At 34.1% G+C, this 25717-nt stretch overlaps 1 protein-coding gene across 5 annotated transcripts in view; it reads left to right on the top strand.

Annotated features, from left to right (window-relative positions):
* The window catches only part of NTRK2 (neurotrophic receptor tyrosine kinase 2), a 414741-nt gene that overhangs the window by 44709 nt on the left and 344315 nt on the right, over positions 1 to 25717 (top strand). For all 5 annotated transcript variants that reach the window (XM_051966154.1, XM_051966147.1, XM_051966140.1 and 2 more), the window contains exons 2-5: positions 4258 to 4332; positions 4436 to 4507; positions 11178 to 11246; positions 18449 to 18603. In XM_051966154.1, the coding sequence (XP_051822114.1) occupies positions 4258 to 4332; positions 4436 to 4507; positions 11178 to 11246; positions 18449 to 18603 (371 nt within the window). The remainder of the gene's footprint in view (positions 1 to 4257; positions 4333 to 4435; positions 4508 to 11177; positions 11247 to 18448; positions 18604 to 25717) is intronic.

Below are 25717 nucleotides of genomic sequence, written 5' to 3'. Positions count from 1 at the left end.
TTTGCTATTTTTACTCAGTCCTCCAACTTCTGCCCTCTGGGACAGTTTGTATCAATTCAAAACATAGTTGTCTTTCATTGAATATAATGGAATACTATTATGCTGTAAGAAATAATGCAGGAGATGCTTTCATCAAAACTTGGGGGGACTTTTATCAACTAATGTGGAATGAAGTTAATAAAAACAGAAGACAGTTTATAACACTGTAAAAATGACTGATTTTGAAAAACGAATCCCTTTTATTTCTAATGGCATATATTTTTTATTGAGTAGCAGGAGATAAAGGTCAGAATGGAGAAAGTGGGCAACTAGTGAGGGTGTAAAATATGTGGTGGGTGCAAGGAGGAGTGCTTTTTAGCTTTACTTTTTATAAATGTGCATATTTTATTTACCAGAAAATTTTGTCACATGGTCTTCAGGGATTATTTTGTGAAGAGTCAAGGTATATTTAGGTTGAGAAAAATGAGAATTTTTCAACTCTTCCTTAGGATGAACATGTGCTTTATTCTAATTCAACTGGCTAAAAAAAAAGTTTTAGAAATCAAAGAAGGTTTCAAAAAAGAGGCAAGAAATAGTTAACTTGATACACATAGAATATAGATTTTATGAGGTAGCATTAAGCTTAAGGGAAATTAAGAATATTATTAGTGATTTCAGTGCTTATCAGAAATAAGGCTTAGACTTCTGATAGAAAAAGGAAAAGGAGAAGGGAATATAAACAAATAATAACACTTTACAAAATTAATGGACCAATGGGTGCAGTTTTTGTCAGTCATTGAATATTTATTAAGCATCTACTATGTGTCAAACATTATGCTAAGTACTGAGATACAAGCAAAAATAAAACACAATCCCTGTTCTCAATAAGCTCATAGTCTAATTGAGGGGACAACATGAAAAATTTACCTAGAAAAAAGCTATGTATGAGATAAAGTGGAGATAAGCATAAGAGGGAGTTATCAATGTGTTTTTAATTTATTTTTAATTTTTAATAATTTTATTTTTTCCAGTTACACTTAAAACATTTTTTTTTGCATTTGTTTTTAAAAGTTTGAGTTCCAGATTCTCTCCCTTCTTTTCCATCTCTACCTTCCCATTAATTTGGCATATAGTTTGAAGCTATGTAAAACATTTCCATAGAAGTCATGTTGTTAAAGAAAACATAGATTCCCCCCTCATAAAAATCCTCAAGAAAAATAAAGTAAAAAAAAAAAAAAAGAGTATACTTCAACCTTTCTCTGAGTATGGATAGCACTTTTCTCAATGTGTTTTTAAAAGAAATAAATAATGTAAATAACCCATGCTAGAACTTAGAATATTTTCATATTTTAAGCAGTAATTCAGGAGTCCAGCCTGTGAACCCAGTAGGACTTTCTTAGAATTGCATCTCAAAAAAACAATTAAGTAGGCCTCAGGTTAGAGCTTCTGTTTAGGAGAATAGCTTGTAGCTTTTGTTCCAGATGCTATATATGACAGGTCCAATCTGAAAATTATTTTATCTATTTTCCTTGCAGCTCAAGTAAAATGTGGCATACTAATAAGGGAGGAGAGCATTCCCTGTTTTAATAAATTGGGATATTTCTTAATTAAGTGTTAGTTAAGTTAGGGCATTTCTGCGGAGCAGCTAGGTAGGGCAGAACTGCATAATATTTGATGTTTCAGGTTCTGTTGTCAAAATTTAATCCCTCTATTTAGCCAAAGATTTTGATTTCCATTAAAAAGTCCCAAGAATGATAAAATTTAAGATGCCATTAGCCATTTATTTACTCCTTAATGGAAATTAAGAGTATATGAGGGCAGATTTTATGTGGCCTGAAAGCGAAAATGTTCAAATTTTCTGGGAGGAAAGAGAAGAGATACCCAGAGAAGGAAAAGACAATGAGAAAATGAGCCATTTTTCTTTCCTAGCAGGATTTCTGCAAGTAATATTTATTAGGTATCTATTCATGGTCTTGTAGCTGATGCTATGGGATCACCAAGAGGTGTAAAATATGGTCTCTTACAATTTTAGTAGATGATATAAGACACAGAAACAATTATTACATAAAACATTTGTGTGATCTGCTATAGTACTACAGACCTTCAGACGTCAATCTTTTCACATATCTGTGAATCTATTATATCCTTTTGTAGAATGTAAGCCTTTTGAGGGTAAGGACTGTTTCACTTATAACTTTGTACCACCTAGCTCTTGGCACATTTTTTATATATGATAACAGCTCAAATTTTTGCTGAATTTAAGGATCTCTTGTCTTCAGTGGTCAGAGTAAGCTTCATGGAGAGAGTTTCATAGGATTTATAGTTGGTAGAAACCTTAGAGAGAATTAGCTCCAACTGCCTTATTTTACAAGTGAGGATACTGAACACAGATTAAAAGATCTATCCCACATTGCATATATAATGCAGAATAGACTGGGTTTAACACCTCCTGGGCTATTATCATTTTGTAATTAAGGAGATGGAAATCCAGGTTAGGTAAATGATTTATTGAAGTTCAGATAGGCAGTAAAGGTCAGAGCTGGTATTGGATCCTCAATTCTTAGCAGATTGCTAAATTATGCTTTCTATATAATTTAAATTATATATATAATTCTATATAATTTAAAGTAGTTTATCACTGGTCTCAAAACATTTTAGAGACAAATGTATATTTGGGGATCCTGATGCTGCTTTAAAAATGTTTTATAAAAGTTTGATGATAGTAATTTATTTTTACAGTATTTTTATTAAAGCTTTTTCAAAACACATACATGGATAATTTTTCAATATTTACCTTTGCAAAACTTTGTGTTCCAATTTTTCCTCTCTTACCCTCATTCCCTCTCCTAGATGGCAAGTAATACAATATGTGTTAAACATAGTAAAAATATGTTAAATGCAATATATGTATACATATTTATACAATTATCTTGCTGTACAAGAAAAATTAGATCAAAAAGGAAAAAAAATGAGAAAGAAAATAAAATACAACCAAACAACAAAAAGAGTGAAAATGCTATGTTGCGATTCATACTCAGTTGCCACAGTTCTCTCTCTGCATGTAGATAGCTCTCTTCATCTCAAGATCATCGGAACTGGCCTGAATCATCTCATGTTGAAAAGAGCCATGTCAATTAGAATTGATCAGATGATAGCAATTTATTGGAATAACAATAATGATTTATAAAAATAAGAATAACATTATGAAAATTATCATAATTTTTTTAAAAACAAATTCTTTGTATTCAAAAGTTAGAGTTGTAGTTCACTTTAATTTAACAAAGCATTTATTAAGTTTTTATTATGTACTCAGAACTATGCTAGGCCCAGTGAGAACACAAATTAAAATGATAACAGTGAAAGTACATTCTCTCTCAATTAAGGTAAATAAACAAATAAATAAATGAGGTTAAAATAAATCAATTAAAATAGTGCCTCCATTTGGTTACATTGATATGAGGTTAATATTTTATTAGGAAATAGGGAAAGGAATAAGCACTTAAAAAGACCTACGTGTACTAGGCAATGTACTAAAAGCTCCTTTATAAATATTATCTCATTTAAAGTATTCTTTTAGCTATTATGATAAGAACGAATAGGTATCTCTGGTCAGCTTTTGAAATATGACTGGTGATTATGTATATACATATAAATATGTGTATATGTGAGTGCCTGCATGCATGCATGTGTCTGTATATATGCAATATTTGTTTATAATACAGACACAGAATGACATATTACCTCTATCCAATACACATATATTACATCTATATTACACAATACACTTATATACATATGTATTCAGTTTTTTATAGCTTCTCGGTACATTAAAAAAAGTAATATAAACTGCCCTTGTTAAGTCTGAGAAGTGATTTCAGAGATTTGAAAAACACAACTTCCTGATAATTGTGTTTCCTTAGAATTTTCTATGTGATCAATCAGATTCTTATTAATCAATTGTTCACCCTAATTAATTAAAACCATTTTCCAAACATACAGTTCCTTCTTCAGATAAATGTGATACACTTGGGTGGCAATGGTGGAGAGATGAAGATAAATCCCACAAATAAATCTGTGGATTACCCTCAGGGAAATTATAATCTAGCAATTTGGTGGTAGGATTGGGGTAGAGCTCCTGTTCTGGAGTATTTAAATGGAAAACTTGCTTTTTTTTTCTTCTTGCTTTCTTTTGTTTTGCAACTAAAGTACTTTGAATGAGTCACTAGAAATGCTAAAATGACTACTAATCTAGAAATTTTTCTCTGCATTTTGTTGCAGTTATATTGCAAAACAGCCAAGGTTAGAGACCATCATTGAAGATGACCTGGAAGGATATGTGGGGCTGAAAAATCTGTGAGTGTTCAGTTCCTAGCTTCTATCTCAAATTTTTTTGTTTTTGTTTTTGTTGTAACTCATGCTCATTGAATACTAATACCTCCTTAATTTGTTTCTATAGAACGGTGGTGGAATCAGGACTAATAATGGTGGCTCATCAAGCATTTCTGAAAACCCCTAATCTGCAGTACATGTGAGTAAAAGCTAATTCTGTGGTTTTCTGGGATATGATGGATACATCTCTTCTCTAGCCTTTGTTTTTCATGTATTTCTCCCAATCAAGACCTTAATTTTTTTTTTTATTGGGGGTGGGGGAAAGGAAGATTAGCATAGCTGTGATAATGACCTACAAATATCCGATCTTATTTCATTATATTTTGGAGAACATACTAGAAGGGCATTAGAAGCAGCCTGTTTATTCTCCTTCTTGAACTTCTGGGTCATTTCCATGTTGTACTGAGCTGAAGCCAATTGGCAGTCTCATGCGAAAGCTGTTTCCCAATAGAGACTCCTTGATTCTTTCTCCCTGGAATCTTTATATGTTCCTTGGAAGAAATCAGACTTCTTGCATTGTGGGAGAAATTGACTTGGAGCATTTCCTAGCGCTAATGGTCTTTCCTCCACACTGGGCTTTTCACAACTACCTTCATTTTCCTAGAATGACCTGTATTACATTGATAAAAGAGGAGGGGAGAATCAATCAAGAAGGTTTGTAGGCTCATTAATAAGATAAAGTGCTTTGGCCAAGTCATGTTGATGTGTAGCTGACTGTTGTGAAATATAAATATTATAGAAAATGGAATAGAAACCCTATTAGCAGCGTGTTTACTGCCTTTTCCTGTTAGATGATGATCTAGAATCAGTAAGTTATGGTTTTCCCTGTGAAGTTTCCTCAATGATAACAGCGATTCTCCCTCTATGATCAGACTGAAAATGTCTTTTCCCTTTGGAAAACTTATTATTACTCTATCCTGGTTTTTGTAGTAGCAGAAGTTGCTTTTAATAATACTTCTTGACTTCCTCATTTCCAATTTTCCCTATTGTTATCCATATCAAATTATTTTTGGAAGATGAGTTAATATAGGCCAATTTAAGTTTATGCCATGCAGCCTCTTACTTTTATTTTAGTTTTCTTTTTTGCCCAGACCTGTGATTTTATTGGTGTAGTGATGTCAGACTCAAATAGAAATAGGGGTCACTAAACTATACATCAAGATCCTTGAGGGTTGCATCTTGACTAAGAAATCTACATTTTATTGTATTGTATTTTGTTAAATATTCCCCAATTACATTTTAATCTGTTTTGGGCCCATTCTGGAGTATTTGGGGATATGTTTTTGATAGTTCTAATGTAAGGAACTACACTAGAGTCAAGTGCTCAGTTAACCCTGCTAATATTTATCAAAGGAAAATATTGAACCTAGAGCTTTCTGATTCAGATTCCAGCTTTAAATTATGTTTCGGGGAATGATGGTTAACATGGAGTTATTAAAGGAAGATTGGAGGCTGAATCATTTGCAGAGTAATAATCTCTTTTAGATTACATTGACCAAATGTTTTATAGGCATTTGTTTTTGTATGGCAACATTGATTTTATAAAACCAAATATCACAACTTCATTCATATTTTGTAGGAGTCAGAGAAAACGATGCTTCTTTGAAAATGAAGTTTATAGCATTAATATATAAAATAGAAAGTAAACAGTAAGATAAGACCAAGGAACTTTATTAACACATTTCCTCTGAATACTTTTTGGCAGCTGCTCTGCCATCATTTGCCTGTACACATCTAATGTCTGCGTAGGCCTTGATAACATAAACAACAGATTAACTGGATAGAAAGAAAAGTCAGAATGCTCTAATACAATCACTTAAGTGTAATTAATAGCCTCAATAGTTGGGTTCTGGAATTTTCATTACAACTGACCTTAGACCCAAATTACTCAACAGTGCCATTTAACTAGCTGTTTTGCCACACACATCACTTTTTCTAGAGTAGTGATTCATAAGCTGAGATCTATGGCTAACAGGAGTGGGCTTATTCATTCTGCTGACCGGTCAATCCACTTCATCTCACAGGAGCTGGAAGGGACCTTTGAGGTTATTGCACTTAAACAGCCTCTTTTTACATATAGGGAAAAGAGGCCTTCACAAGTCACATATTTGTTCTGGGACTCATTAATATATGAGGCTGAATTCAAACTCTGGTCTTCTTGACTTTAAGCCCATTTTCCTGCTGTATTGTTCTTTTGTTAAAATATTGTGATTATTAGTTCTATGCTATATTTTTCCTAGCAATATAAAACAGAATGATTAGAGCAATAAAATGTATAAAGGAGTCTTTATATTAGACTAAAATGAATCTACAAAGATTTTCACAGCCCTTCAAAGAAATTGCATTTTAAAGTAGAAAATTTAGTAAGACAGACATGTATCAAGTTTCTTAAAGGGCCAGTATGGGGAGGAATTAATATTTTTTAAAACTATCATGATTATTACTATTCTTAAAGATTTGATCTTCCTGTCTCATTCAGGCTTCAAGCATAGTGCCCACTCATAGACCAGATGCTAATATTGATTGGAAGTTTTAATCTGATCTGTTCTTCTGACCTGAACCAATTTGTCTCTTCTCAGGCAGTCTGGTGGTCCTTTGTTCCCAGAGGTTCACTACACTTGTGGTTTATTGATGATACCTCATCAAAATTTTCTAACTCCAAGTTACTCATTAGCTTCAGCCTTTCCTAGCAGTAGGGGTTACAGGTGTGTACCAACATGCCTAGCTAAGGAATTGAATTTATCACAAATTCACTGAATAAACTACAAATATTCTACCAATAATAGTATTTTTTTCCAATGATATAAGGAAGCAAACAGCAAGATTGTAAAAACAAGAAAAATAGTGGAAAACATCACGTATGTACATGATGCAAGGTGTTTTTCATTGATAAAAACAATATTCAAAATGAAGCCTATAAGTTTGGGAGAAGAGGAAGATCCACTTAAATTATGAGTGCACAGATCTCAGCAACCTTTGACTCAGATGGGAGAGTAAAATCAAATAAATGGCTTGGCTTCTTTAGAATAGTAGGTACTACTGAGGGCAGGGACCATTTCTCTCTTTGTCTGTAAGTCTCCAATGTTTAGTGTTGTTGCTGTTTGTTCTTTGTTCTCAAAAAGAATCAATGACATCAGGAGGTTGATGTCTTGACTTAAAGTGAATTGTATTTAAGTGAGGCAGAACTGTGCAAATCAATTAGCCCATGCTCTCTTCTAGTCATTAGAGTCCAGTGGCAAGAAGTCCACCAGGACAACTGGTGAATAATAAGGGGATACCTTGGTCTTTTTAAGTTAAGGTCTTCCCCAAGTCTCATTTTGTCTAAAGCTTCAAAGTTTAGTACAATTCTGTGACCTGGGAGGAGTCTAATAAACACTTGCTCAATTGAATCGGCATCCTTGTGCCACAAATTATACTGTTGCCATTGGATAACTTTGTAAGGTGGTATAGGTTGGCACAGTGAAGGACAAATATGTGATTAAGAAATTTGAATATTTTAACAGAAATTGTTATTGGAATAGTCTCTTCTACTCAGAGGATTTCATTAGCAACTTGAAAATCAATGAATCAATCAATAAACACTTATTAAGGATTTAATGTGTGCTAGGCACTGTGCTGATGACTGGGGATGCAGAAAGAACTAAAAAAAATCCAACAGACTTACCCTCGAGGAGTTACCATCTAATAGGAGACAGAACATGCAAATAAATATATACAAAGAAAATTATATAAGGGCTAAATGGAAAATCATTAATGGAGGGAAAGCACCAGAAAGGCTTCCTGTAAAAGATGCGATTTTGGCTGAAATGTGAACCAAGGAAGCCAGTAGGTGGAGTTGAGGAGGGATAGCATTCTAGAAATGGGGACAGCTAGAGAAAATGCCTGGAGCTAAAAATATACACTTAGGACATTTCAATCCAAATTATATCTTGGAGGAATACAAATTGGATTCTTCGCCCTCCCCCACCCCCCACCCCACTTCTGCTCTCATGTTTGGCATATCAAAGTAATTGGCCAGGGTATTTGTAGTTCTTTCAGGATGGGAACATTACATGTAGATAACGATACATTCTTTAGGTCACTGGAATCCATGCCAGATCCCCAAAACTCAGTATAATTTCAAGGGTTAGGAAGAAAGGTAGTAATCTTATTTTAGAGAGATCTTTTGGAAGGTGCTAATTAGTTATCTCATTAGTGTATAAGAAGTTGTTTTCTTTCTGTCTCTCTGTTTCTTGTCACTCTTTCTCTTTCCATCACTTTCTTTGCATCTCTCTCTTTCTGTGTTCCTTATCCCCTCCCCTTTCTCTTTTGCTTTTGGCCATAATAATAAGCATAGTTCATAAAAATCATATCATACTTTGGCCCATGATATTATTCTGCATTGTGCTTTTGGCAACTCTATAGAATGTACTATTCTTATTGCCTCTATTATCTAGTGGATTCTCCGCAGATAGGAAGAACTTTAGGGGAAAAAAAAAAACAGCCTTTCTCTCATTCTCTTGCTTTTTTAACACCCTCTCCAGGAGTCTGTTTTTTTAAGAGGAAAAACAATTGTTTAATGAAAAATAAAAAAAAAATTGTCTCTATCCTATAGATAAAAAAAGCCAGAAAGGCTTTCCAAGTTCATTTGGTCAAAGGAAAGCAATTATTAATTCTTTTTTTTTAAAGAAATAAATAAAAGAAAAGAAAATGAAAGAAAAGTTTTACATGGGCCTATTTTGCATTTTTTTCCATGTGAGTGAATAATTTGCAAATAATTTGGAGAGAGAAAAATACAACCTCATTAGACAATGGTGTGCTTGGTGTGGTGTGAATAGTATTATTATAGAATTAAGTGAAAAATGGACAGACCACCGAATTTTACCTGTGCATGAACTTAGCACAAAGTCAGCATCTGAACTTTTTATATATTCTTGTCTAATGAAATATTTAAGCTGCCATTTTCTTTATGCTTCACTTGCAGAAGTGAACTGGATAGTTAATATCTTAATATTCGTAGACATAAGCCACCTATTAGCATCTATGTTTTATTACTTTGTAAGAAATTCATTATTCAGACCACCATCATCTAGAGAGCAGTCTAATTTTATCCATAAAATAATAAGTCAGAATCAATGCCTGTGGTGATATTTAGAATGATGAAAGGCTACAGCTAAGATCTGTTCATAACTGGAAGAGATTGTTTTATGAGGCACAAGATCCAGTTACTTGTCCCTAGAAGGATTCAGGCAGAGGCTGGATGCCCATTGGAGTTAGATACTATTGTCTTGTTTTAGGATGCATGAATAAGTTCTACTGAGTTAGACAAGTCTTCTCAATTCTCTTCTCCAACAAGGAGAGTAATTCTACATATTTCACCAAGTTTTGATCAGAAAACATGCTAATATTCCAAGAGATATCCAAGTATAAGAAGGAAGGATGCATATGTAGTTATAGAGAGCTGGCCTTACAAAACCTGGCTTCAGGTCCTGACTTTGATCCATACTGATGAGGTGACTCTGGATAAATCAATATCCCAGACAACTTTATAAGATGAAAAGTTATAAATATTTATGGTGTAATAGTTTTCAAACTGGTTTAGTAGTCAGTTGTTAAATTATTGGTGGGTATGAGTGAATGGTCATATATTGGAAATCAGCAAATGCTGTTAAATATTTACCAGCATACCACTGACATTGCTGTACAATCATTGAGTTCTTTGTACTTTTAAAGAACAGATCTGATCCCTCTCCCCATCCAAAACAAAAACAAGACAAAAACAACCCCCAACTTTACGATCTCTGGGCTATTTTAGTACAATGTGACTACTGAGTTTTAAAATAAACATTATTTTCTTACATTTAATTCTCACATATAAGACTAGAGCTCCAAAATTTGGACATGTTTTATATAAATCAAAATTTCAAATTCACAAAGTAGATTAGCAGTCAAGGCTAGTATTTCAGAATTCATCCCTCTGCCTCCTAAGCCTTAATCATAGGAAATAATATCTAATAGAATAAAATGACTTTTGAAGAGAATGTCTTCATGGCTTCAATTACTTGCTATTTATTAAAAAAAAAAACTCAACTAAATTTTCATTTGATAATGGATGAATACCATTAAGTTCCGTTATCAAAAGAGTTTAGGAACAACTCTTGGGCCAAGGACTCACAGATTCACAAAATATTAGAGATGATCTGGGTTAGGCCTTTTTAACTTAAAAAATTATTTTGGGGTGGGAGATATGTGTGTATCATGGATTCTTTGGCATCAGTTCCCTCATTTATAAAATGAAGTGATTAGATCAGATGACCTCTGAAGGTCCTTCCAGATCACAATCTAAGCTGCTATGATCCCTTTTTCCTTAGGGCATGTGCCACATTTAAGTAGGAACTTGGAAAATTCTGTGTTCAGAAGGTACTATGTAAGTGTTAAATATAAGTGATGTTCCTAATTGTTATATTTAAATTGAGTAGAGAACGAACATTTTCTTTGGATTGTTCTTTTATTCCTTGAGAATCTTTGCAGATATTTACTAGATCATCTAAAAGATTCCTTTGTCTGTGTAGGGGTTAAAAAGACTTTTGGTATAAAAGAAAAGTTAAGAATAATACGGAATGTCAGTTTTCCCAAACTAGTGGGATGGGATTAAAAAAGGGGATGGGGATTTTATTTATATTATTTGCAAATGAAATAAAGATATTTGAGACCAGGAAGCCATTTCAAACAGTTAAATAAAATATTCTGAAATATCCTGAGTTTGAAACTTTAACCCTAAAATGCATTTGTGTTTTAAATTCACGTTAAATTGTTTTGATTTCTTTCAGCAATTTTACCAAGAACAAATTGACAAGTTTGTCTAGGAAGCATTTCCGTCATCTCTTCTTGACTGAGCTGTAAGTAATAATGTGTTTTGGAGAAGCTTTTTAGAAAGGAGAGCTCCTTACATTTTTGGGGGGAGAAAGGAGGTAGTTTCATTTAATTCTTGAACTGCAAGACAACTAAGAAATAATTGAATATTCAATGTGAGGACACAGAACTTGAGGGCTAAGTGATTTTGTATTGTTAAGCAAACCATAGAATAGACCACTGACCAATCTACTTAATTGTGGGTAGGCTTTTAAGGATATTAGGATCTCAGGCTCTTTATTACCTGCTCCCTTCTTGGAAGCAAATTTTATTTCCCTATACTTCCCCTCCATTATTCCTAGAAATTACTTAAATGAAAAATTCATTAATGGCAATTTTACATACATGGATCTTGGTACAAAGGTGTGTACCATGAGACCTGGCTGGGAAGTCCTACTTAGTATTAAGCGTCTATAGTGAATCCCAAAAAGATGCTAATATCTTTTTTCAGAGCTTGAAACTCTGGGCATATTTGTCTAAAGAACTTTTACTCTATAGTATCTGGAGATTCAGCTGGTTATTCTTGGTGTTTGGATGGTTTTTTGTGTGTCTGTTGGATGGGAACAAATGCTGTTGTCCTAGGGTAGCGATATTATACCTTGTGTATATTATAGAAGTTGAGTCTTTTCACAGACTCTGTTGGGATATGTTGTCTTTTGAGGACCAGAAAGATTTGCAGCCTGGTTCAACAATTAAATAATATCACCTATAAATTGAATGCCAGAGATACAAGTTTGCTTGGAGGCAAGTTTGTCTCCAGATTCATGTCTGAGATGATGATACTCTGAGATCCTAGCCTCACTTACAAAAAGAGATTTGGGGTTGTGTGGGACAGTAGTGAACAGAAAAACAATCAGACACTCTCAGAGTAAGAAAAAGCAAAAAGGGGTTTATTACATTCTCACAAGAAAGGACATCTCCCATATGATAAGGTGTTTGCCAGTAAAAGGAGTGCAAAGTATAAACTGCCGAACTCCAGATTAAATAAAACAGAAGCTCCCTTACCTCCCCCCTTGACCTTTTTTCCCATTGTTTTGGGGAATCCAGGCTTATATCCTAAATCTGGAAATCTATCCCAGAAGCAAAAGAATACAAGTCAATAATAATAAACTCTTAATTTAAATTTCCCTAGAGAAGTGCTATGCAAGCAGATATTTTTGGATAAGAGGATAATTCAAAGCCATCACCTTTAAAAGAAATACTTCATGTGGCATTTGGGGGTCAAAATCTCTTCATTCTTACAATATGAATGAATGAGAAAGCATTTATTAGACATTCACAATTAGTCATTGTGCTAAATGATGGCTATACAATGATCACTAAACAGCTGATTGCTGTCCTCAAGGATCTTCTATTCTGATGGAAGGAGTTAATGTATATAAGAAAAACCCAAGCAAGAGAGTTTTGTTCTAGAGAGGTGGAAAGAGGATTAGGACTAAGATCCATTATGGAGGGTGTTGATCCATATGGGAAGGAGGAGATAACTGGGGCACAAAGATAACCACCTATCCTTGATGGCTGGCTGGATAGGAAAAAAAATTGAATTGTAGGCTGTTGTCTGGGTCAACAAGTAGACAATGTGAGCTAAATGGGCTAACTTGAATATACATAATCACCAAACAAGTTGAACAATCCCAGGGTTGGAACTCCAAAACCACTAGGTTAACTTCCCTAGGAACTAGAGCAGGGACTCAGGAGGACCTTGAGCACAGAGGTCTAAATCTCAAGTCTGGTGTGGAGGGTTCTGGTCCAAGTGGAAAGGAACAGAATGGCACAGCAGACAGATGGTCAGATGACCTTCATGGCTGGTGGTTTGATCAGTTGGGAAGTTGAAGTCGGATCTGCCTTCCAAGATCAGCCAATAGATATAGTAGAGTGAGTAAGCTAGTTTGCTGGCAGGTAGTCATCAGTCAACTGATTCCCCTTCCTTTCCTATGCTGCATATCCTTAATATTGGTTTTTTATGTCACTTCTATGCAAGGTATCAATGGTGACAAAACAGTTTGTTTCAGCCCCTTGTGTTTTTGTATTGCTCTTTGAGATTGTTCATAATTGATGTTCTTCTGAGATCACATTGTTCAAAAATTGTCCTTAAAAGACATTCTTGTGTCAATCATCTCTTTTTATTCTGAAATTTATTTGTTTCCTCTTTCTCATGAAGAATTTTGACATGTAAATACAAATTGAAGACTCCATAATGAGCTACCTCTTCAAACAACTTTTTTTGTTCCATGTGGGAATTGATAACTATATACTGAGGAGCATCTGATGTTTTATCTAGGCCATAATATATGAGGAATCTAGTCAAGGAAGAAAAAAAGAAAAATTTATAATCTTTTGGGTTTTTTTTTAGAATACTTAAGAATCTTCTCAACCTATTGATAATTCTTTACTGGGGTTGAGGAAGACTGGATTGTTTCCTTATTTGTGCCATTGAGTTCATGAATGACTTTTCTATATAAAATGAATCCTCTGAAAAATATTAGTCAAACCATAGAAATATGGTATTGGCTAATGAGATAAAGTTTGAAGGACTCTCAGTTCTTTGAAAGAGAGATAGGAAGCAAATACAAAGTATCATCATTATTACTTGTGGTGTACCCTAAAGATCAGAGGATCATAAATTTATTAATGAGCTGAAATTTGCTCATTTTTCAGATTAGGAAATTGAGACCCAAAAGGGTGAACTGACTTGCCCAATATCATATATTTAATAGGGAAAATGGCTTGCTTGTATTGCTTTCAATCTTGTAAAATATTTCACCTGTAGTCTTTTTTTACAATTGAGGAAACAGGCTCAGAGACCTTTGCCTAGGGTCACAGAACTAGGAAGAGGCTGAAGTAGGATTTGAATACAGGTCATCTAAATCCATATAGCCAGTACTCCTACTCTAGTGAATATAAAATTGTCTTTGGAAAGAAGAGATGGGAGCATCCTCAAAGATCAAACAATGATTTCTAGTGTTTAGCTGTTTAAAACATTATATGATAGGTTGTGTTGAGTGTATAACCTTTCAGGCCACAATAGTGTTTTATTTACTCCTTTTACATTGCTACTGGGGGAAAAGGGAAGTAGCCAAGGAAAAAAAAATAACAACACAAAACCACAAGAAAAATCTTTAACTGCTTATTTACAATCCTCAGTGGTCTATTTAAAATGAATCCCATTTATGGTAATGTGACTTTAAATGAGGCCATTTTAAACAGTTACTTTGGAGCTGTCTGACATTAACCACAGGGCTACAGATTTGGGTGGAGAATAGGGCTTGGCCTAAGACACTTCATTCACAACAGTGGCTTTTAGACTGGGTAATAAGAAGCTCAGGGCTCCCTAGAGGCATCTTCAGAGTTTTTCTTTGTTTTTTTTTTTTCCCTTTCAAGAAAGAGTGATTCTGGTGGTGATATTTCATTTGCATTTGCTAAATCCCCTCCTAGTCTCTCCAACAGTTTGATAGCTATGGGTCCCAATTCCTGGTATGAAGATTAATTCAATTCTATTTAACTACCATTGATATAATACACTAAGTATAATGCATGGCACCTGGGCTTTAAGGATGCAAAGATTCAAATTTAACACCCCCTGATCTCAGGGAGCTAACTTTCTGCTGCAGCTAATGTAGAAATCTCTCCTCACATCAACTGAAGTTTTTAATTGTCACCTACTTGACAAAGCAATGCAAAAGATTCTTTTGCATTATGATTGTGTTTAAATTATGGAGAAATAAAGGAAAAATAGCGAACACAATTGATGGGGTTAAGATAAACTAGGATAAAAATACCCTGAAATGTGCAGTACATGAAGTGGGATCTGAAATATGTAGTGAAAAAAAATTCCCCATCCCTAAAATTGTTCTGTTATTGAACTGCCATTGGTAATTTCCTGAAAATATTTTTTTTTAAGTTAAAATGTGACTTTTAATTGTAAAAACTATTTTCCGTAACTAAAGTCATCTCAACCTCCACAAACCATTGGATTCATATCTATCTATACAAATTTGATATAAACTTGATAGACATTATATGTGCAACAGAACACAACAAATATAAGTACCATTTTCATCTAATCGTTGGGGTTAATCCCAATTTTCTTTGGGCCCTTGGAATTAAGCATCAGTAGAGTTTTCAAATAATATCATTCTGGTGGTATTCACCCTACTAAGATTTCCCCAAAATTTAACTGAGCCTCTTACTTTTCATTTATCCTCTTTCAGTTGTTTTGTTGTTCTTAAGTGTCTCTTATGATTTTCTCTGTTCACTCTATCACTAATTGATCCTCCTTTATTATTTTCATCTTTTCTTAAGTTTTGACAATCCTTACTCCTTTCTTCTGAGAATATCTTCTGAATTTTTATAAATGGCTCTTCTGAATCCCTAGAAAGTTGTCTGTGTTTCTCTTCCTTTCTGATGACACTTTCCTTCCTTCCTTCCTTCCTTCCTTCCTTCCTTCCTTCCTTCCTTCCTTCCTTCCTTCCTTCCTTCCTTCCTTCTTTCCTTCCTTCCTTCTTTCCTTTCTTCTTTCCTTTCTTCCTTCCTTCCTTCCTTCCTTCCTTCCTTCTTTCCTTCTTCTTTCCTTTCTTCCTTCCTTCCTTCCTTCCTTCCTTCCTTCTTTCCTTTCTTCTTCCTTCTTTTCTTCCTTCCTTCTTCCTTCCTTCCTTCCTTCCTTCCTTCCTTCCTTCCTTCCTTCCTTCCTTCCTTCCTTCCTTCCTTCCTTCCTTCTTTCCTTCCTTCCTTCCTTCCTTCCTTCCTTCCTTCCTTCCTTCTTTTCTTCCTTCCTTCCTCTTTCTTCCTTCCTTCCTTCTTTTCTTCCTTCCTTCCTTCCTTCCTTCCTTCTTCTTTCTTCTTCCTTCCTTCCTTCCTTCCTTCCTTCCTTCCTTCCTTCCTTCCTTCCTTCCTTCCTTCCTTCCTCTTTCCTTGTTTCTTTTCCTTTCTTCCTTTCTTTTTTTCTTTCTTTCTTTCTTTCTCTCTCTCTCTTTCTCTTTCTTTCTCTCTTTCTCTCTTTCTTTCTTTCTTTCTTTCTTTCTTTCTTCTCTCTCTTTCTCTTTCTTTCTTTCTTTCTCTCTCTTTCTTTCTTTCTCTCTCTCTCTTTCTTTCTCTCTCTTTCTTTCTCTTTCTCTCTTTCTTTCTCTTCTCTCTCTCTTTCTTTCTCTCTCTTTCTTTCTTTCTTTCTTTCTCTCTCTTTCTTTCTTTCTCTCTTTCTTTCTTTCTTTCTTTCTTTCTTTCTTTCTTTCTTTCTTTCTTTCTTTCTTTCTTTCTTTCTTTCTTTCTTTCTTTCTTTCTTTCTTTTCTGAGGCAATTGGGGTTAAGTGATTTTCCCAGGGTCACACAACTAGGGGGCTGTTAAATGTCTGGGGCCAAATTTGAACTCAGATCCTCCTGATCTCAAGTCAACAAAACCTGAGTTTAAATCCTGCCTCGGATACTTCCTAATTGTATGACCTTTAATCTCCTCTAAAAGAGGATAATAATAATAATCACACCTACCTTTGAAGAACTGAGGTGAAGATCAAATGAAATGATATTTGTAAAAGCACTTAGCATGTTGCCTGGGCATACAGTAAGAGCTATATAAAGGCTTATTTTCCCTTGTTTTTTTTTTTTTTTTAAAGAAAATTTTGCATTTACAAATGAATTCTAGATATGCAGTCCTCCATTAACGGACTCTGCTCTATCACTCCAAATGCATATTTTATAAATTTCCATTAGAAATCTTGTGACCTGGATTTGACTTCAGTGTCCATAAGTTTGAATCCTGGCTCTTCTGCTTACCACTTGTGTGACTTTTGGTAAACCACTTAACCTCTCTATACCTCAGTTTCCCAATCCAGAAAATGAGGAGGTTGAGTTGGATAACTTTGAAAATCCCTTCCTGCTCTAAATCTCTGATCCAATCATCTTGCACATTAGGTCATGGTTATCCTTTCTTCCTAGAATTTCTTCTAATTCCTTCTTGTCAATCTTCCCCTTTCTCTAAAAGATCCATTTCAAGACTCATCTGCCTCAAAATAAACTTCCTTGATTAATTGTAACATTCCTTCCCCCCCCCCCCCCCCCCCCCCCCCCCCCCCGCCTTGATTATTGAACAGTCCCCTTCTTTATGGTCTGTAGTGCTTACAGTCACTGTTGGTGATAAGAGAGAATTTAGAAACCACTTTGACCTCTCATTTAATAAAAGATGAAACTGAATCACAGAGTGGATTTTTCTATAGTCACATAGGTGGGGTAGTGACCAAGCTTGGATTAGAATCATAGTTTCCCTTCCTTCTGTATAGATTATAACATTTGATCTATAATTTGATTTTTGTAAAGTGATTTTTTTGCATACAGTTGATTTGTTTCCCAATATAACCAATCAATCAACATTTATTAAATTTTATTAAATTTAAATCAACACTTATTAATTATTGTATGCAAAGTGTTGTGCTTAGAACCAAGATCACAAAAAGAAACATATATAGTACCTGCTCTCAATTCTAATAGGACATGTATTTCGTAAAGTATTCTAGGAATACTTTAGCATACCTTGTTTAACTTTTTTATAGTAGGTAATTAATAAATACGTATTGATTGAATGAATAAACTCTAGTGATTGCCTTCAATTTTTTTCCCATGCCACATTTCCTTACATGAAGGGATTGTGGGATTACATGTTTTGAAAAACAGGCTAATTGGGTGATTAAACTTAGACTACACTATATAAATATAATGCAGTCTGTAAATTATGTCACATTCCAAATTTAGCAATACTCAACAGACATATATGGTCACAGATACAACAGAAATGATTAAGTTAGTGAATCTTACTTAAGTTTCATAGTTTTCTCTTTGACTTTAGTTTCCACATGAGGTTTTTATTTTTATGTTGTTTACTATACTTTTTAGCAGGTAGAAGTGGAATAGATATTTTCACAGTACATTATATGTTAATTTCCAACAAGATGGAATGCTTAACACATGCTAAAGTTTGGTAATTATTGAGTGGAATAATTTGTGTTTTTTTTTTTAATTTCCTCAATTTAGCTCTCTTTACTTATAATAATCCAAACTTCCTTTATTTCATATAGATAATACATTGATTTCTAAAAATTACTGACAAGGAATAGCAATACATATTAATAAAGCTCACAATGTTCTTTGAATGCTGGTGCAATTGAAACAAAATTGATATAATTTCCTCTCTCTCTTTTTTAAGAACTTTAGTGGGCAATCCATTGAAGTGCTCTTGTGACATCCTATGGATCAAGACATTCCAAGAGACTAAATCCAATTCAGAGACGCAGGATTTATACTGCATAAATGAAAACAAACAGAAGATTCCTCTAAAAGACCTGAAGATACCCAACTGTGGTAATTAAACTTTCTGTCCAATACTTGTTAAAGTTACCTTTCATTTGGACATAGCTGCTTTGGATATGAGAAGGAAGGAAAATAGATTTGATTACTGCAATTAAAAATGTATAGAGTGTGATATTAATGTCTTTAGGAAATTAGGTGCCACACAGAGAAATCAGATGGCATCAACAAATCCAAGCATTTAATATGGACAAAAAACAACATTGAGGTTGGTGTAAGGTCATGACAAAGGAACACTGGGTGATGGAAGGAATAGCATGGCAAAAACAATTCAATCCAGCCTGAGCACTCAGAGTTGTTCTTGATGACTTATGTCTGATTGATAGGATACTGGACCTACATAAAACACTTTTTGTAAGTATCACTTTTCCCCCCGCTTATCTGCCCTTAAATTTTTTATTCCAGACATTTAACTTCCATTTAAGCAACCAGAAAAGAATGCTTTCCTCCTGTTTCTCTTTTCCCCACATACAAATAGTTTTGGATTTTTAAATAAGGTCCAATAATACCAATATATGCAGAATCTGAACACACAAGACATGCAGACTCACATATGTGTTATTTTATTCTATCATTCTTGAAGAACAGATATTTATTGAGTATTATAGTGTGTTATATGGAAATCAGACTCTCCTTTCTTTAAAAACCTCTAAAGAAGGAGAAGAATTTGAAATCTTAAAGTATTTCAGGGCATAGCTTAAAAAATCCAACAATAGCATAATAAACTACATTTTTACATGTAGAAATTTTACTTGTATGTTTATACACTTTTATATTTATAAACTCCTGTGGAATGTAGAGTACATGGAAGACAGTATACTAAGTGACTTGTTATATTCTGCTATATTTTTTTTAACAGGTAGACATATTTAAGAAATTTAAGAGAAGAATTTAAGAAATAAGCCTTGGAGCAGCTAGGTGGTACAGAAGATGGAGGACCTGAGTTCAAATCCAGATTTTTCCACTTCACACTTGGCAAATTACTTAAACCTGCTTGCCTTGTCAAAGGGGAAAAATGACTCTTGCCCATGAGGAGCTTAAAAAATAAGTTGGGCAAATAAATAACAGACATTTAATTCTTTGTTTTCATCAAATCCTAATACAGGGGTTTTAAAATCACTTTTTGTGTCATGGACCCCTTTGTCAATCTGGTGGATCCTTTTTTTCAAAATAGAGCTTTGAAATAATTGAAAGAAATGTTACATATCAGCTAGAGGTTAGAGAAAATAAACATATAATTTTTCTTCCTATCAAAGATCCTAGATCTTCTGAAGTCTGTGCAACATAAATCATAATTTAGGAACTCCTATCCTAGAGTTTGGAGGCAAATTTTATTTTAATATAAAGTTAGAATTGTATGTTTATGCCCAAGGTTAGTTACTCTCTGAGGTTTTAAAAAAAAAACAGAGGAGGGGTGATTTTTCTCTAAAGGGACTTGGAGAACAGAATTCTAGGAGTTTCCTGTAGTCCTTTCTGCCAGAGGATGAAGACAAAGAGTTGACACATGCTAACATGCAGGGGTACCTCCTCCTAATGGAGAGAGTGGGCATTGTTTATCCTGGCAATTTGCCTCAGCTTTCCTTAATTTTTAGCAGCTTATTTCTTGACTCATACCACAGTGGTTGCTCTCTGCTGTGATGTACTGAGGAGAGAAGTTGCCTAAAAGTTTGACAAGTTCAATGTTGTGTCAGCTGGCTTTTTAGTCAATTGCCCAAATTCCTACCAATTTTTTTTGTTATTCACATGTTAGGGGAAAGAGGAATGGAATTTGAACTCTATTCCCAATTTACCAAGATGTCACAAATTATGGTAATAGAGCTACATTTATGTAGCAAATCACAGTTAAAATTCTTTTTAACAAATATGATCCTCACATCTGATCCTCACAATGACCTTGAGAGATTGGGAGTGAAAAGTAGTATTATCCTTTTGGGGCAGATGAGAAAACTCAGGTTCATATTCAGCCTTGCTTTGTCTGACCCCCTTCCCCTTCAAATTCAATGATATCCATTTTACCCCAGATTCACACTATTTGATTTGGCGTTGAAGTTGGTGAAAATGTATGTGTTAGTCTCCTTAATGTTTATTATTCAGAGGTCATTTCGTTACAGAGAAGGGAATTGTTAAATATCTCCAACAAATCTTTCTCTTCTGTTTTCAAAAATCTCCAGGGAAGGAAGATGAACGCAAGGGAGAATTCCAGTAAATGCATTTAAAATCCTAGAATATCTCAGGATACTATTTTAAAAAATTAATAATTTAGGGCTGTAGTTCTCAAAATATGATCTGGGGATATGTGTGACTTCTTGAGAGACTTTCAGAGGGTCTGTGGGGTCAAAGCTATTTTTATGATAATATGAAAACATTTTAATTTCAAATAATGGAAAACAGCAATAGATCTAACTCATAAGCTGTGGGATGCTCAATAATTTTTAATAATGTAAACAGATCTTGAGATTGAAAAAGTTTATGAGATGCTTATTTAGGACTTTGGTTTGAAAGAAAATATTTCCATTTAATTATTTAGTAAATAACAACACATCAGGGCAGCTAGGTGGCGCAGGGGATAGACCACCAGCCCTGAAGTCAAAAGGACCTGAGTTCAAATATGATATCAGATACTTAACACTTCCTAGCTGTGTGACTCCGGGCAAGTCACTTAACCCTAATTGCTTCAGCAATAAAATAAATAAACAACAACACATCACACAGGTGTTCTGTATGTGGAGAATTGACCCTTCTTACCCAGTCTCAGTAGGAATATACATTTTGAATTATTAGTGAGAATGTGATGTTGTTTGAAAGAGTGAAGGACTTTGAGTAAAGAAGACCTACTAACCACATGACCCCAGAGCCAGTCATGGAGCCTTAGTTTCCTCAGCTGTGAAATAGGGACTGTTTACCAAATGTAAAATCTACTTTGGAGAGTTTTTGTGAAGCTTAAATGAGATAAAATGCATAATGTGTCTCGCAAGCTTTAAAGCATTGTTGAAATGTGAGCTGTTATTATTAGCATCCACATTTATACAGAAGCAATGCCAGTGTTCACAATTGTCAGAGGGAAACTCTATAAAACTTAATGTACTGTGTGATTTGGCAGGCTCTTTTGTCTGCCTAGTGTCTGGGTGTTCTAGGTCTTATTTTGCATTTCTATTCTTCATTTAGCTTTATCAGTTCCAGCTTTGCTACTATAAAAAGAGACCATACAAATTGGCCAGTGGTTACTTGTAGTGTGTGGATTTCAATTCTATTTACCAAACTTTTATGCTGAGGAAATTAGACATTAAAATACAGCAAATTTTCCGTTCAATTACAGAGGTGACTCCCAGAGCAGCTCTATCTAGTTTGGCATTTTGCACATTGTAAATTCTTAAAATTACACCAAGGGTCTGTTTTTCAGGGTATAGCTTGGTTTCTTAGTTTGTCTTTCTTTCTGTCTTGTGGTAGAAACCTTTCTTCTAAAGTTTACTCTCCTCATGGCAAAGTCAAGCATTTTGCCGCTTGTGTATTTGTTCTTACAATTAATTTTTCACAAGTATATGTACTTTTAAAAATTTCAGTTTAAATACTTATTTCTGAGATTAATTTTATTTAATTATTTTTTTTGTTTTAATGAGCAATTTAATTTTTAATGAACAAAAATCAATTTTCTCTCATTCTTCCTATTTAAAAAAGAAGGCCTTGCTACTGATAGGCATATTCAACCAAAACAATTTCTCTTATTGGCAATGTCTAACAAATACATATTTGTTCATTGAAAAGATAAAACTAATTTTGACAATAAGCATTTAAATTAGTAATTTAAAAAGCATTCTTGTGACAAACAAAGGTGATGGATTCAGGATGTGGAATGAGAACTATGATGAGAAGACTTTTTCTCATTTCCTTCATTGGGGGAAAAAAATACTTGTAACAAATGTGCATAGTTAAGCAAAACAAATGTCTTCACTAGCTAAAAAACATAGTTCTCATTCTTTACCTTAAGTTCAACCCTGCTCTGACAATATCTTTCATCATCAGTAATCTGGAATCACTGGTAATCATTTTATTGATCAGAGTTCTTATGGCTTTCAAAATTATTTTTTAAAGTGTTATTATTATTGTATCAGTTTTGATTGAATATGTATATCAATAACAAGGCCTTTTTTTCAATTGGGAGATTGAGAGAAAATTTATTTCTCTGGCAATATCTAAAAACCACATTTTTGTTCATTGAAAAAATAAAACTAATTTTAACAATAATATATCTGGCCACTGGACCCAGAGGCTTTGAAGGGGAAAGTGAGGTAGTGACCTTGCACAACCCTCCCTAATCCAATTTACTTGCATGCCATTGCATCACCTACCTGATGTCATGGTCCTCTTGGAGAATAATGAACAACTAATAACAGTTACTCTACTGCTTCTACTCACTTTACACTGTCTCAGTTCATAGTGGTCTTGCAAAGTTTCTCTGAAAACATCTTTTTTAAAAAAATTAATTATAACTTTTTATTGACAGAGCCCATGCCTGGGTAATTTTTTTTTTACAGTATTATCCCTTGAACTCACGTCTGTTCCGACTTTTCCCTACCCTCCCTTCACCCCCTCCCCCAGATGGCAAGCAGTCCTATACAAGTTAATTATGTCATAGTGTATCCTAGATACAATATATATGTGCAGAACCAAACTGTTCTCTTGTTGCATAGGAAGAATTGGATTCAGAAGGTAAAAATAACCTGGGAAGAAACACAAAAATGTAAGCAGTTTACATTCATTTCCAAGTGTTCTTTCTTTGGGTGTAGCTTCTTCTGTCCATCCTTGATCAATTGAAACTGAGGTGTTCTCTTTGTCAAAGAAATCCACTTCCATCAGAATACATATAATGATCTCCTGGTTCTGCTCATTTCACTTAGCATCAGTTCATGTAAATCTCGCCAATCCTCTCTGTATTCATCTTGCTGGTCATTTCTTACAGAAAAATAATATTCCATAACATTCATATACCACAATTTACTCAACCATTCTCCAATTGATGGGCATCCATTCATTTTCCAGTTTCTAGCCACTACAAAGAGGGCTGCCACAAACATTTTGGCGCATACAGGTCCCTTTCCCTTCTTTAGTATCTCTTTGGTGTATAAGCCCAGTAGAAACACTGCTAGATCAAAGGGTATGCACGGTTTGATAACTTTTTGAGCATAGTTCCAAATCACTCTCCAGAATGGCTGGATATATTCACAATTCCACCAACAATGTATCAGTGTCCCTATTTTCCCACATCCCCTCCAACATTCCACATTATCTTTCCCTGTCATTCTAGCCAATCTGACAGGTGTGTAGTGGTATCTCAGAGTTGTCTTAATTTGCATTTCTCTGATTAATAATGACTTGGAGCACATTTTCATATGACTAGAAATAGTTTCAATTTCTTTGAGAATTGTCTGTTCATATCCTTTGACCATTTATCAATTGGAGAATGGCTTGATTTCTTATAAATTAGAGTCAGTTCTCTATATATTTTGGAAATGAGGCCTTTATCAGAACCTTTAATTGTGAAGATGTTTTCCCAGTTTGTTGCTTCCCTTCTAATCTTGTCTGCATTAGTTTTGTTTGTACAAAACCTTTTCAATTTGATATAATCAAAATTTTCTATTTTGTAGTCAATAGTGAGCTCTAGTTCTTCTTTGGTCATAAATTCCTTCCTCTTCCACAGGTCTGAGAGGTAAACTATCCTATGCTTTCCAATTTATTTATAATCTCATTCTTTATGCCTAGGTCACGAACCCATTTTGACCTTATCTTGGTGTATGGTGTTAAGTGTGAATCAATGCCTAGTTTCTGTATACTAATTTCCAATTTTCCCAGCAATTTTTGTCAAATAATGAGTTCTCATCCCCAAAACTGGGGCCTTTTGGTTTGTCAAACACTAGATTATTAAAGTTATTGGATGTTTTGTCCTATTCCATTGATCAACTAGTCTATTTCTTAGCCAATACCAGATGGTTTTGATAAACTGCTGCTTTACAAAATAATTTTAGATCTGGTACAGCTAGGCCACCTTCATTTGATTTTTGTTTTCATTAATTCCCTTGAAATTCTTGACCTTTTGTTTTTCCATATGAACTTTGTCATTATTTTTTCTAGGTCATTAAAATATTTTCTTAGGAGTCTGATTGGTATATCACTAAATAAATAGATTAGTTTAGATAGTATTGTCATCTTTATTATATTTGCTCGTCCAATCCAAGAGCATTTAATATTTTTCCAGTTGGCTAGATCAGATTTAATTTGTGTGGAAAGTGTTTTGTAGTTTTGCTCATAAAGTTTCTGATTTCCCTTTGGCAGATAGAGTCCTAAATATTTTATACAATCATAGTTACTTTAAATGGAATTTCTCTTTGTAACTCTAACTGTTGGGTTTTGTTAGTGATATATAAGAATGCTGATGACTTATGTGGGTTTATTTTGTATCCTGCAACTTTGCTAAAGGTGTGGATTGTTTCTAGTAACTTTTTAGTAGAATCTCTGGGGTTCTCTAAGTATACCATCATATCATCAGCAAAGAGTGATAATTTGGTTTCCTCATTGCCTATTCTTATTCCTTTAATCTCTTTCTCAACTCTTATTGCCAAAGCTAGCATTTCTAATACAATATTAAATGGTAACAGTGATAGTGGGCAACCTTGTTGCACTCCTGATCTTATTGGGAATGGTTGCAGTTTGTCCCCATTAGATATGATGTTTACTGATGGTTTTAAATCGATGCTACTGATTATTTTAAGGAAAAGTCCATTTATTCCTATACTCTCAAGTGTTTTTAATAAGAATGCATATTGGATTTTATCAAATGCTTTTTCAGCATCTATTGAGATGATATGGTTTTTGTTGGCCATATTAATATGGCCAATTATACTGATAGTGAAAACATCTTCTTAATATTTTCTCATGACATAATAGTATTACATTACATTTTCTACCATAATCAGACATTCCCTAAATGATAGAAACCCATTTAATTTTCAATTCTTTGCTACTACAAAAAAAGAGGTATTATAAATATTTTTGTACATATTGGTCCTTTCCCACTTCCTTTGATCTCTTTAGTGTCCAGACTTGCTGAGTCAAA

This window comes from Antechinus flavipes, chromosome 1 (assembly GCF_016432865.1).
Source record: "Antechinus flavipes isolate AdamAnt ecotype Samford, QLD, Australia chromosome 1, AdamAnt_v2, whole genome shotgun sequence".
NCBI classification, from domain to species: Eukaryota; Metazoa; Chordata; class Mammalia; order Dasyuromorphia; family Dasyuridae; genus Antechinus; species Antechinus flavipes.
This window is presented reverse-complemented; position numbering and strand designations above follow the sequence as displayed.